Source organism: Nilaparvata lugens, chromosome 5 (genome assembly GCF_014356525.2).
Source record: "Nilaparvata lugens isolate BPH chromosome 5, ASM1435652v1, whole genome shotgun sequence".
NCBI classification, from domain to species: Eukaryota; Metazoa; Arthropoda; class Insecta; order Hemiptera; family Delphacidae; genus Nilaparvata; species Nilaparvata lugens.
This window is the reverse complement of record NC_052508.1, coordinates 76,994,095-77,008,350: the sequence shown is the minus strand read 5'-3', so window position 1 is coordinate 77,008,350 and position 14,256 is coordinate 76,994,095. Positions and strand designations below refer to the sequence as shown.

The 14,256-nt window shown below is 37.2% G+C and overlaps 1 protein-coding gene across 1 annotated transcript in view; it reads left to right on the top strand.

The window, feature by feature from the left end:
• The first annotated feature begins 4,683 nt into the window (after positions 1-4,683).
• The window catches only part of LOC111045272 (RNA-directed DNA polymerase from mobile element jockey), a 21,512-nt gene continuing 11,939 nt past the window's right edge, over positions 4,684-14,256 (top strand). Inside the window, exons 1-3 of the mRNA XM_039429621.1 lie at positions 4,684-4,760; positions 6,212-6,394; positions 6,475-8,567. Coding sequence (XP_039285555.1) covers positions 4,684-4,760; positions 6,212-6,394; positions 6,475-8,567 — 2,353 coding nt within the window. The remainder of the gene's footprint in view (positions 4,761-6,211; positions 6,395-6,474; positions 8,568-14,256) is intronic.

Sequence of the window (14,256 nt, the reverse complement as noted above, 5' to 3'; positions counted from 1 at the left end):
TAGCGATCGCTACACTGCTTATAAAAATTTCATCACTATACAATTTGTCATTAGAAGAATCAAGGGTGAGCGAGCGTTTAGGCCTCCCGCGATTCCGACAATTGTATTGAATCTTGTAGTGGATCAATCAGTCTGGTGTACACTCAGTGTCCACATACGCAATTGCAAAAATTTATAGCCGCTACACCATTGACACAGTACAAGATTCCTCTACATGTGTGAAGCCTTCAAATACCGCTCCACATGATTTGCCGGCCCAACGTGAGGCATTTAAATACAGCATTACATCACCCTACGTGTGTTGTCCTATCCTTGAGGTGAGAGTGACTCCCCCAGGAGGAGCACCACAACATCTACGTACAAGTTGACTGAAACTACATGGGCAACGTTGTCATTCTCCCAAGGAAGTGTCTTCTATTAGATGTGGCTGCATCATAACACAAGTGCTCAGTTCTTGCGGCTGCTATTAAAACGTTACATTCAGTTATTCCACGTTTCATGAGGAAACAGAAGACAATCGGAAAAGAGCCCATTTGAGAGAGGGGAAAAGAAACCATTTTAGAAGGAGATGGAAGAAAAATAAGGGGAACGACGGCACGTGACAATTCTACTGATCGAATCGGAAACGGATATCGAAAAGAGAGAAGAAGAAGTAAAGGAAGAAGAAAAAAGAGCTTGAAAAAGTGTGGAAAAGTATCGCGTTCGAGCGAAAAATAAATAAATCTGGTGGAAGATAGTAGTTGAATCGTGCCCAAACTTTATGTCCATTGAGAAAATTCTACTTCCTCTCTCACTCTCACCGCCTCCCTTTTCTCCTACCCTCGATTCCTTTTCTTGCCATTGAATGGAGCTCTTCACTCTCTTAGCACACATCAATGTACAGTATGAGAAGACGTCTTCTTTCATGTGCAATGAAAGTGACCAAACGATCATCATCCAATCCAACATCCCACTAAACGATTGTAACTCAATCTTGGAAAAAATACCTCACTCACTTATCTTCATTCTGTCCTCAGACTAGCCATTCATTTTACGGCTATTCATAGAGATTCAACTGTACAGGCTGTTCTGAACATTATAAAGACAGGTTCATATTACTCATATCAGAGAAAACTTCTATAATATAGAAGATATACAAATATCTATGCTATATTTGTATCTGTGCTCGTATGTACAAGCATTACAATCTGACCTTACTGTATCAACAATACTGAATACTGAATAGATTATTTTCCATATAGGTAGGAAAAAGCATGAAATCTCTAATCATAAATCTCCATTATATAATTATAGTGTGGTGTAGTATTGTAGTATAGTCCAGGACCCATGATCATAGAGAGAATATAACATAATTAATTATGTTATCTTTTCTCCATGCTATGATACTATGATATAGTTCACGAAAATAATGATATTTTATCAGGTGGGAAACAATTTAATGATGTGAAAATAGAGAATGAAGAAGTCCAGATTTTTTTAATACAGTATCGGGGACCGAGCTTCGCTCTGGAGTACAAAAGCACAAGAAATTTATTACGAAAGATGAAAATTATAATAGCACTAGCCGTCAGGCTCGCTTCGCTCGCCATATACGTCCAGCCAGGGGGCTCCGCCCCCTGGACCCCCGACTGCATCGTCCAAGAATGAGATTATCAGGCTCGCTTCGCTCGCCTGCATTTTTATCATGTTAGGACAATCAAGTCGGGGGTCCAGGCTAAACGGATATGGCGAGCGAAGCGAGCCTGACGGCTAGTAATATAATATTCCAGGATTGAAGTAGCAGTGCCCAATCAATTTTTCCGCGATAAATGCATTTAAATCTTCAACTTGGTGCCAACCTAACAAAGTCAACTCAACTTAATGCCAACCTGACAAAATTATTAATTTAGTTGCCAGTTAACAACTGTTTCGAAGAGGTACTCTATCTAGATTATAGCTCTATAGTAACATATGATATGGAAATTTCAATTACAATTAAGAGATTGGGAGAAGAAGAATATACATGCTAAAAGACGAACTTTAAACCCTTAAAAACAACCTTAGAGTTAAAATATTGCCAAAATATTCTTAGTGCGCCTCTAAAGGGCCAACTGAACATACCTACCAAATTGAACGTTTTTGGTCCGGTAGATTTTTAGTTATGCGAGTGAGTGTGAGTGAGTGAGTGAGTGATGAGTGAGTGAGTGAGTGAGTGAGTGAGTGAGTGAGTCAGTCAGTCAGTCAGTGAGTGAGTGCCATTTCGCTTTTATATATATATAGATTCATACAGAAATGTTCTGTCTAATCACAGTCAATTGAGATTAATCCCCAGAGTAATTCAAAAATTTCCCTCACAAAGGCCCAGTTGCACAAAAGCCGGTTAAATTCTAATCCTGCTTAGCTCCATGTAAAGCAAATCAGAGAAGACAATTTCAAAAAGATGGATCTACTGGAATTAATCAGGATTGAAAATAACCCGGCTTTTTTGCAACCGGCCAAGTACCTGATTGAATGATTACAAAAGTTCAACAGCTGAGTCATAATTTTAAAACAGTCCCACACACATGAACTCGCTCACACACTTCCATCACCAACCGACGACGAAATAATTATTATCAGCTGTTTTTCCAAGGATGAATAATAATTATCCTTTTAATGTCCTTCAGCGAGTTTTCCCAGGGATGAGACCTAGTGCCATCGAATCTTTATATTATAAACCTACTATGCTCTGAATTTCGTGAGAATCGTTAGAGCCGTTTTCGAGATCCGGTGCCATATAAACATCTAAACATCCAATTATCTAAACATATAAACAGAAGTTGCTCGTTTAATAGTATAGGATATAGCTTAATATCCTAAGCATACTTTATCTATAATAATCATATAAGATACAGGGAAAGAGAGGGAAACATGTTGTCCTTTTCGCTGTGCTATAACGCTATTCAGCGTCTTCTGCTTTTGAAATTGGAAGTACAGTACCTCAGAATTGTTCGATATTTAACTATGGATACCCAATATGAACTTTCAATATTCCTGAATTTGAACTTTCAATAGTAGAAACATAACTTATTTTTTCGGACATATTATTCATTATCAAAATTTGAGAACAGAATAGTTTTGGTAATTGCATCCACAGAAAATAAATAAAATATTTATTCCATAGTAGTTAGGGCACAATTTGTGGCATAATTTAAGGTTGGCAGCTCTGATTGCTGCTAGTGGTGGCTGAGAAATGTGTGTCTGACAGTTTTGCAATTTAATTAATTAATATGCACAAATACCTGTGAATTATGAGTTGGGGTCATTTATTGAAAGGCGAGACTTGTCTGGGTGCATGGCTCCGTGAGTAATTGTGTTGAATAGTTATCAGGAACTTGTTTCATTTTTCATAACCTCAGTTTCTTGGTAAGAATTCTACAATTATTGCTGCATTCAAGCTTATTTTGGACTTTGATCGTATTGCATTCAACCTGACAATTCAAAAATTCTCTTGGAATTCTGCCTCCCGCAATACCTAGCTTGCCACTACGGAGAGGATGCTCACTGTACATGAAAGACTTTGTGCTACAATCCTCTGGTATTGAAAGATACGCCAGTATCAACGAACTTCTTACATCTTAGTGCCGAATTACGAAAGAGACTGCTCCTCGGATACAGTATCGCTGCAGGTGAGCGACTCCCTACTGACTACTGAAGCGTCGGTAGCCGTGACTGCTCGCTGTTATCTCTCCACTTGTTATCTGCCGATTAGCTTTCTGCCTCAGAAGTGATTCGCAAACAATCATTGTTTATTCGGTGACCGACTTGTGACAATCTTTACCATTGTTTTCTGCGACGAATTAATTCGTAATAAAAATAAACTAGCCCTTTTGAACTCTCAATAAATATAACTAATTTATCTCATCACTGACCTTATTGATCTATTGCCCTTACTGACTTAATAAATTTGGACAATTTAGTTCTTAGTTCATAGATTTAGACTATTTTAGTTTACTTTTCAATCTAACTTTTGGACATTCATTCTCTCATTATTACATGATTCAAATAATGGTACTTGCGAATTGGATTTAAATTAAACAATAGGCCTATTGTAATTTTTAAATTTTCTTTTCTTTATTGCATTCAATTACATATTTATTATTCATTCTTCCCTGATTGTTGATTACTTATCTTGACTGATTTTTTTTAGTTGTGATTTGTTACATTTCAATTTTGTTAAATTAAATACCCCTCAAAAATGAGAGATTTCACAATTGGAGTTACAAACCGTGGTAACCCAAAATTAATATTCCAGAATTATAGTTTTAGAAGATCATCTGACACGGCAGCTGGAGAGGTTCAATGGCGTTGTTTAGATAAAAATTGTAAATCCTCTCTTAAAACTGACAAAATGTTTCTGAAATAGTTGATTTTCCAATCTTACATAGCCATGCTCCTCCAGTCAGTAATTCTCTCAATGGCAGTTCGTGCTCTACTCCCATAATTAATAAAAATTGCTCAAACAAAATAGTTGGTTCTGATACAGAAGGTAATGATTCAATGATGGACCCTACTATAGCTACTCATTCATCACTTAATTCTAATCCATATGAGTGTAATAAATGCTTTAGCTTGGTTGAGAGATTGTTAAGCGAAAACCAAGCATTAAGTGAAGCTAATTCTCAAATGAGGATTCAATGGAATGCTGCCATTGACCGATCAATCATGAACGAGAAACTAGTTATGGAACTCACTGATAAAGTTTCAACGGATGTTGGAACTCAAACTGAGAGTGCTGAGGGGTTTGTTCTTAGAGATAATGTTCCCCTATTGGCCACTCAGGCTAATGAGTGTTTTCTTAAGAAGAATACTTTCTACAATGCAATAACTAGTAATAACATGGTTAGTGAAGACAATGAAATGGATTATGATGATATTAGATGTAAGCTTGTACACAGAATCTCCAAACTTGAATCACTATTGAACTCTAGCAATAGACTATTGTCAGATATACAAAAAAATGAATTCATCAAGAAGTCAAATTAAAAGCCTTTCCAAATCATGTTGTAGTGAAGAGGTAAGTGATATGAATTATTATGAGAGCCAAAAAATTCATATCTGGGCTGATAGCCACGGTAAGGGAATTAGAGAGCCTCTAACTGGGTTACTTCGAGGGTATGATATATCTTGTGTTTCCACTGTGGCCCCCGGATGAAGTTTGAGACTCTTGCAAACTGGATGTTGTCTCCTAATGAGACTGTAGGTCTGAATCGAAATGATTGGATTGTGCTTCTGAGTGGCACAAATAGTATTCACTCCGGTTTTAATGATCTTGATAAGGAGAGATTTGTTGCTAAACTAGTTGAGGTGATTGGGACCTACAGACACAACAATCTGATAATATCAACCATACCCTACCGTTACGATCTCTTTGAGAGTTCCATTGAAAATAGATCTATAGCTGCTATAAACCGAATCATAAGGTGTTTGTCTAGACTGCACTCTGTAAAAATTTTAGATTTATGGTCTATTGAAAGACGTCTCCACACTAGTCACGGTCTTCATTTGAACAGGAGAGGTAAGTTCATGGTTGCAAAGAGAATTTTCAGAATTGTAACTGAGAATTCAGTCTCTGATAGAAATAATTATGTTGGACCTGATACTCTCACACCTCATTCTCTGGCAGTGAGCGGTGACCTAATTGACAGCTGCTATCGTGCTCATGATACAATGACACAATCCTTTGTGACAGTTGATGCCACCTTCTGTAGTGGCTCACGTGCTAGTGATGATGGTCCTTTCCAATGTGATGAGAGAATTGGCGAAATTGGTAGTGTGCATTGCTCTATTGAAGCAACACCTGATTCTATAGTGGTTGACCGTACTGATCAGGATGTGGTAGCTACTCATGAAATTCCAGTTCTGATCTCTTATAGACCAATCAATTTTTTAGATTAAACCAGCGATTGCAAACATTTGTAGATCGCACAAATCTGATTGACTGTCTTGCTGAGGCTGGAAGCAACCATGGTCGCTCACCTAATTCTATGTCAGGCCCAGTCACTCTAAATGTCCTGCACTATAATGTTCGAAGTATTCGTAATAGAAACACAGAGTTGGCTCTGCAAATTCAAAACATGCAGGAAAACAAATCTCTAAGTAGAGTTGATCTCTTATGTCTCTCTGAAACGTGGTTGAATGGCAGTGAAAGTGTTAATATTGAAAATTTTAATCTTGTGTGCTATTTCAACAGAGAGTTACGAAAGGGCGGTGGTGTGGCCATATATTCAAGATGTGGATTTTTGACCTCTGAATTCAGCTTAGCAGAGGTTTGCGAGTCAGACTTTGAGGCAGCGGCTGTGACTGTGGAGGGTGATTTTCTAATAGTCTGTATTTATAGATCCCCTGACAGCTCAATGGATACATTTGTTGACAGGCTTGACAAGCTTCTTTCTTCAACTTTTAAGAGATTTAAGGGAATTATTGTGATTGGCGACTTAATGTTGACTTTCTCAGCAACTCAAGCTCAAAGCAGGAGTTGATGTCAGTCTTCTGTGCCTATGGTCTTCAGGATGTGATTGGGGAGCCTACTCGGGTTACAGCTCACTCTTCCACTCTGTTGGATAATGGTTTCATCAGTGTCAAATATATTGATGCTGTATTGTCAAGAGTGATTAGCTTGTCTCTGTCCGATCACTTTGCTCAGGAGATAGTTGTTCCTTTACCTCTGCATCAGGTGAAATCTCTCAAGGCTGTAATGAAACGATCTTTCTCTGATCAAAACAAGTTGAAATTCTCTCACTACTTAGGTCAATGTGACTGGTCACCTATATATCTGAATGAGATTCACCACGAGGCTCAGACTGATTACTTTGTCCAGATGTTTGTTCAGGGTTTTGAAATGGCCTTTCCTTTGAGAAAGTTAGGAATCCCCAGAAATACTTCAAAGATCCCCTGGTCAAATCCTTACTTGAAGGATCTCTGTAACAGGAAGCGAGACCTGGAACTGTTTATGAAGGCTTATCCTCAAAATACTCTGTTTCGTGAGTTGTTCAAAAAGATATCCTCTGACATCAAACTGCTGATCCATTCTCTCAAGACTGAATATTCCAAGAGACTGATAGCTTCTGCTGACAACAAATCTAAGGCTGTATGGAATCTAATCAGGAAGGAAACTCCCATCAGGGTGAGTACTGAGTATCCAATTTTGATTGATGGCCTCCCAGTAGGATCACTTTGTGAAGTTGCTGAAGTATTCAATGACTACTTTGCTGGGGTGGTTTCATCGAATAATAGGCTCAGTTTGGGGGTTTTTGACGGTCCTTCTTTTTGTGATTTACTTGTAAATTCTAACCCTGGTAATGCTGCTGTCTCTGAGATGCCAACTTGGTCTGAGCAAGAGGTTGTATCTATTGCTAAGAAGCTAAAAATGAAAATGTCCAGTGGGTCTGATGGAATTCCTTCAAAAATACTACATGAGTTTTTCCATTGTGTCAGTGGTCCTGTCACTCAGCTTCTGAACAGATCATGTGCTTCTGGGTCATTCCCCGCCTGCTTCAAGGTATCTAAGCTAAAGCCAATTTTCAAAAAAGGCTCTCGGAAGGAAGTGGATAAATACCGACCTATAGCTAACTTGACCTCTTTGTCCAAGGTATGGGAGAGAGCAATATATGACCCCTTGCTGGCTCACTTCCTGAATAACAATCTTTTAAGTGAGTGTCAATATGGTTTTAGAGCTGGAATGTCAACCGTAGATGCATTGGAGAGTTTCATCAGTGATATCTATTCATCATTGGATCAGGGTGTTAAGGTCTTGGGGTTTTTCGTTGATATGAAGAAGGCATTTGACAGCCTGAACCACAGCATTCTCCTAAGGAAGCTTCATTACTATGGAATCAGAGGTAATTTCTTGTCGGTGATTGAGTCTTATCTTAGTAACAGAAACCAGATGGTTGAAATAGAGGGCGATAATGGTGTTGTCATTAATGATAAATTCAGGTCTGAACTTCGTCCTGTTGGGAGAGGGGTCCCACAGGGATCAATTTTGGGCCCCCTTCTGTTTCTGATTTACATTAATGACCTCCCTGCAAATGTACATCATGCCAAATCAGTTCTCTTTGCTGATGATTCAAATTTCCTAATAACAGCTAGGAATAGTGATGAACTTCAGCTGACCGCAGACTCTGTGCTTAGTGAGGTGGCTCAGTGGTGCAAGGCAAACTTGTTGGAGGTAAACATTAAGAAAACCTCATTTATTGAATTCCAGATACAGCGATCACAGCTGGGCTCTTTCCAGTTTGATATTGATGGTGAGGAGGTTCAGCCCTCTACCTCGGCAGGGTTCCTGGGAGTGACTGTCGACCGGAATTTGGCATGGTCAGTTCATGTGGAATCACTGATAAAAAAACTCAATTCAGCAGCCTTCATTATCTCAAGATTATCTGGGGTTCTGGCAAGAGATGCTGTGATTGCTGCCTACCATGGGTATTTTGAGTCACTACTCTCATATGGCATACTGCTTTGGGGTGCTTCAAGAGATGCACTGATGGTTTTCAAAGCCCAGAAGAGAACTGTTAGGATCATGTTTGGGAAGCCCCATAGATTTTCTTGTCGGTCCATTTTCAAGTCATCAAGAATCATGACAGTTCCTGCTCTTTATATTTACAACCTGGCTATTTTTGCTTATAAGTCACATGACAGTTGGACAACAGGATCTGATATTCATGATCATTTCACCAGATCAAGAAATGTTGTAAGAATTAATCAGCACCGAACAGCATTTTATGAACAAAGTACGGAGCATAAAAGTATAAGGTTTTTAATTCGTTGCCAACCCGGTTAAAGGAGGCTCAATCACTTGGCCTGTTCAAAAGAATGACTAAGGACTGGTTGATTGAGGAGTGTCCGTATAGTTGGCAGACACTCATAAATTAAATCCTAGGCCTTCCTTTCAACATTTTCAATATTAATTACTATGTGAAAGAGGCTGATAGACTGACTTTATTTTAGTACCTACTCTACTATTCTATTTTTTATCTATAAATGTTTGTTTTTTGTGTTACTGGTATCTATAATAGTGTGCATCATAGTCATAGTTACTTTTGTCATCTTAATATAATGCATTGTTTAGAAATAAGAACTTGTATTGCTAGATTAAGTTATGTTTTTATTGACTGATTTTTGTATGACAATTGTCCATGCTTTTCTTGTAATGGCCTATGACATGTAATATATAAATAAATAAATAAATAAATAATATGAGTCTCCGCTATGGTGCATTATTTCATTAAAAATTGAAAATATCACAGATCAGATTCAAAGAGCCTGAAAACGGTTATTATGTAATATACCAATCATCAATGAAACTCCATCATAGACTTTGAATTGGAATTGAAATCAATCCAGTTCGAATATTATGATGTAGGAACAGTATGACATCAGACACATCAGACATCAGTATAACAGAAACAGAGTGATTTCAATTGATGCCTACGGTCATGGAGTGATTACAGATATTAATTATTGAATCAATTGCTCTAGAAGCCTTGATTACTGTGCTATTACCTACCGGATATGCTAATCACGCATCATTGATTCAGAAGATGGTGGAAGGGAATTAAGGGTTACACAGGCATTGAATGTTCAGTAGCCGTGATATTATATTATGTTTTTTATTAGTTCTATCAGTTTTGATTTCAGTATAGAATTATACAGGGTGGGTTAAAGTTCGAGAACGGCTTAATATCTCATACACAATAGTTATTTGTGCAACTAGTGCGCAAAGTGACAGTTTGCTGCACCGAAAGAAACGTTTACGCCCGAGCCGTAGGCGAGGGCGGAATGGTTTGTTGAGTGCAGCAGAGAACTTTGCGCACGTATTTCACATTAGTATTTGATATAATTACGGAAAAACATAATCAAGAAAACATTTGATGGATTTTATTATTGATAAAAACCTTAATCATGAAATCCTAAAGTCCTCGTTGTCCTTGGTTATAATATATAATGTAATAATTAGCGCGTTGTGCTTGGTTGCACCTCTGCTCACTATAGCAGCCACAGCAGTCACTGTTACCAACTTCATTTTGATTTTGCTGCACTGTTGCTCCATATAACCTACTAAGTATTTTGCGTTGCCATGTTGCAAATCTGGAGTGCAGAAAAATTTTTCCCGCACTAGAGCGGAAAAGTGATTCTTTGCGTTCTGTAATCAGTGCAGCAATGGCCACTTCTCAACGTAACTGTAGGAAAAGGTAATTTGATGGTGGGTGTGATTGGGAATCCTACTAGAATTGAAAATAAACAGCTGTTTTAGTGAGAGAAGTTGTGTGTATTTTTGGGTTCAAAATTTTATAAAATAACTTGATTAATTCAATATGAAGTGATAATTAAGTGTTATATTTGAATATAGTTTGGTGTTTTAATTTCTATAAATTCAAAATGTTTAGCTTGTATATATTTTTGGACGAAAATTGAACTTGAACGTTTTACAGTAGAAACATAACCTATTTTTGGACATTTTATTAATTTATCAAAATTTGGGAATGGAATAGATTTGGGCCAAGCCTGTTGTTCCTTCCTAATCATTTTTATGTGATTTGTGATTCTGTCCACGAATAATACTTTACTGTGACTTCAAAAATCTTGTCCGCCATCTTGGATCCGCCATATTGAATGCAACTTTGTTTTTTTAATAGGAAGTTGGTCATGCAATACATAATTTCGATACAGAATTTCAAGAAAAATGAATGGCGAAAACCGCATATCGATATCTCAAACCGTTCCGAAGATATTCCCATTATTAACCAATACTATTCAAAGCAGAAAGGGAAGAAAAAAGTATGAGAACGGCACAGTATCAAATGGAAAAATGTGATTTCAAGGTGGGTGTGATTGGGGATCCTACTCACATTGGAATACTACTTTTCTATGAATTCAAAAATGTGGTCCGCCATATTGAATACAACTTAATTTTTAGCACATCCTCATCTCGAACCGTTTGAAAGATATTCATTCACATTATAAATCAATACCATCAAATCAGAAATGAAATAGATAAGTGGTATTGATTAATAATGTGAATATCTTCGGAACGGTTTGAGATATCGATATGCGGTTTTCGCCATTCATTTTTTCTTGAAATTCCGTATCGAAACTATGTATTGCATGACCACCTTCCCATTTAAAAAACAAAGTTGCATTCAATATGGCGGATCCAAGATGGCGGACAAGATTTGTGAAGTCATAGTAAAGTAGTATTTTCAATTTTAGTAGGATCCGCAATCACACCCACCGTCAAATTACCGTTGTGTATGAGATATGAAGCCGTTCTCGGACTTTTCACCCACTCTGTATAAGTCCTAAATTATTCCTTCGAGAGAACCCAATCTTTATGAGATCCAATCTCCGAGCAGAATATTGTTATATGAAGCTTGCCTTATCCCGTAATAGACTAATGCATTATAATGCATTCTTTGAAAAATTATTGTGAAAACTATTAAAAGTAAAATACCGAAGTCTTTAGTAATTACAGTGAGATACGAGAGACAATATCATTCAACAATACAGATTATTTATAAAGCTGTTTTATTCTTTTCCTACAGTTACGTTGAAAAGTAAAAGTTTCCCGCTCTAGTGCGGGAAAAATTTTTCTGCACTCCAGATTTGCAACATGGCAACGCAAAATACTTTTCCTACAGTTACGTTGAAAAGTGGTCATTGCTGCACTGATTACAAAACGCAAAGAATCACTTTTTCGCCACACTTGGATGTAATGAGCTGGTTTACGTGCGTCATATGGAGGCCGAAAGTGATTGTTTTCCGACCAGGCCGGTAAAACTTTACGGCCCTAGGGCTGTAAAATGACCTTGAATAACAGCTGATCGTGTCCGATCTCACAAAAATCATAGAGATAATCTCATAACGACTGTAATAATCTATATAATTATGTATCGTGAATCGCGGTATCATGTCTATAATATATTTTATGAATTACTGTTTCATAATTTAATATTTATTATTGTGTTTTTGATATCAAACAATAGAATACGATGATATCTCCATAGCCTCAACAATATAATGTTGGCTGCATTGTCCATTGTCAGAAAGGTAAGTATCACAAGTCTTTAAAAGTGAAGAATCGAATTTGAAATCAAAGTACAATAATTGTATCAATATTTAAAAGTGAGGTAGAGTAATAATTGTTTCTTTTTTATTATCGAATTCCACTTCTTAATGCAATACAATCAACAATAATAATAGGAAAATACAGCAGAGATCTAAAGTTTAAGGTAAGCCTACTGGTGAAACTCAGCCTTGACTGAAAAATTCCTAGTAATTTTTCCGTAATTCATTATTAAAACTTTTAGATAATTTTTCAGCAATATCAAACCATATAGAGAAAACATTAGGCCCACTCAAGATCGAATCTTCGAATGTTTTCTCTATGATTTAACTATTTTCAGAGCAATTTTTTGGTGTGGCGAAAAATAGCGTTCGCACCATGGGCAAAAATGTATTTCCGGCTCTCAATCTTTTCTAGTCCTCGGCCTACGGCCTCGGACTTAAAAACCGATTTCGAGCCGGAAATATCTCATTTTCGGCCCTAGGTGCGAAATATACTATTCCGCTCTAGTGCGGGAAAAATTTTTCTGCACTCCAGATTTGCAACATGGCAACGCAAAATACTTAGTAGGTTATATGGAGCAACAGTGCAGCAAAATCAAAATGAAGTTGGTAACAGTGACTGGGCTGCTATAGTGAGCAGAGGTGCAACGAAGCACAACGCGCTAATTATTAGTATTAGATATTATAACCAAGGACAACATTTTTATTCAATTTGACAATAAATTAAGGTTTTTATCAATAATAAAATTACACAGAAAAACATTTGATGGATTTCAGGTAATTTTACCCATAATTACCCACTTTTCATATTCAATGGTAACTGTAGGAAAAACTTAATGTGAAATACGAGCGCAAAGTTCCTCTGCTGAACTCAAGAAACCATTCCGCCCTCGCCTACGGCTCGGGCGTAAACGTTCTTTCGGTGCAGCAAACTGTCACTTTGCGCACTAGTTGCACAAATAACTATTTCCATCCCTTTAGCAAAAGCTAAACAACTTGTCTATTTTCTTCTCCTCTCACTTTTTCTTCTTTTTTTTCTTCTTCTTCTTCTTTTTTCTTCTTCTTCTTCTTCTTCTTCCCCGTTTTTTCTTTTTTATCTTCTCCTTTTGCTTCTTTGCATTCTGTCCCATCCTTTTCCTCACCTTTCTTGTCTTCCGTCTCCCTCTACCCTAAATTCGTTGACTGAATTTTATGCCATCACTGTCTCCCTATTCCACTGGTACATGTATAGGTATATTGGATTTGCGGTTTAATAACTATATCTCAGGTTTATCCGATATCCTTTTGGCAAGAGCTGGAGTGAGAAGAGAATCAATAGAGACGGCTTATCGGTGTCGCGCTCTCTATATTCTAACTCACTGAATTCCGATCTGAGTTAGAGCATTTCCCTCTCGGAAATCAGATTATCAGTCAAGAGTGAGCTGCTGAAATATTCAGTGCAAAAGCTAAACAACTTGTCTATTTTCTTCTCCTCTCACTTTTTCTTCTTTTTTCTTCTTCTTCTTCTTCTTCTTCCACTTCTTCTACTTCTTCTTTTTCTTTTCTTTTGACTTCTCTTGTTTTTCCTTTCCTCCTCTAAAACTTTCTTCTGATTTCCATTTTCATGAATGAGTCAATGTCTTTTCAAGTTACATTTTAATTTCCTATTTCTCCTAACCCTTTCCAATTCGCCATATCCTCTTTTCCTTCTTGCTAACTTTTTTTTCTAATTGCTTGCTCTGACCTTCCAACTCAGCTTCACTTTCTTCCACATTCTTGGAGTTTCTCTTTTATCTACTCATCATTATTCTTCTTCTCCAATTTTTCTTTTATCACCCTTGACATCTCCTCTTCTCTCCCACTCCCACACTTTCTATATATCCTCCTCCTTCTCCTACGTCTCCTTTTTCCGTTCTTCTGCTGTCTTCCACTACTTCATTTCTCTTTTCCCTTTCTTATTCCTACAAGTATGTTGTTCTATTTCCCTTTCCCTTGTTTCTTCCTAGATTTTTCCATTTATTCTCTTCTCCTCTCAATCCAACATGCTATTTTAACACTTCAAATATGATTCTACTTACTTCTAACCAATTTATCATCTTCATCTTGTCTCATATTCTCATATTCCTCAACTGTTTTCTCCTTAACCTTTTTCCTTTCCTCTTAGTTATCTTTCATTTTCCACAACTTTTTTCC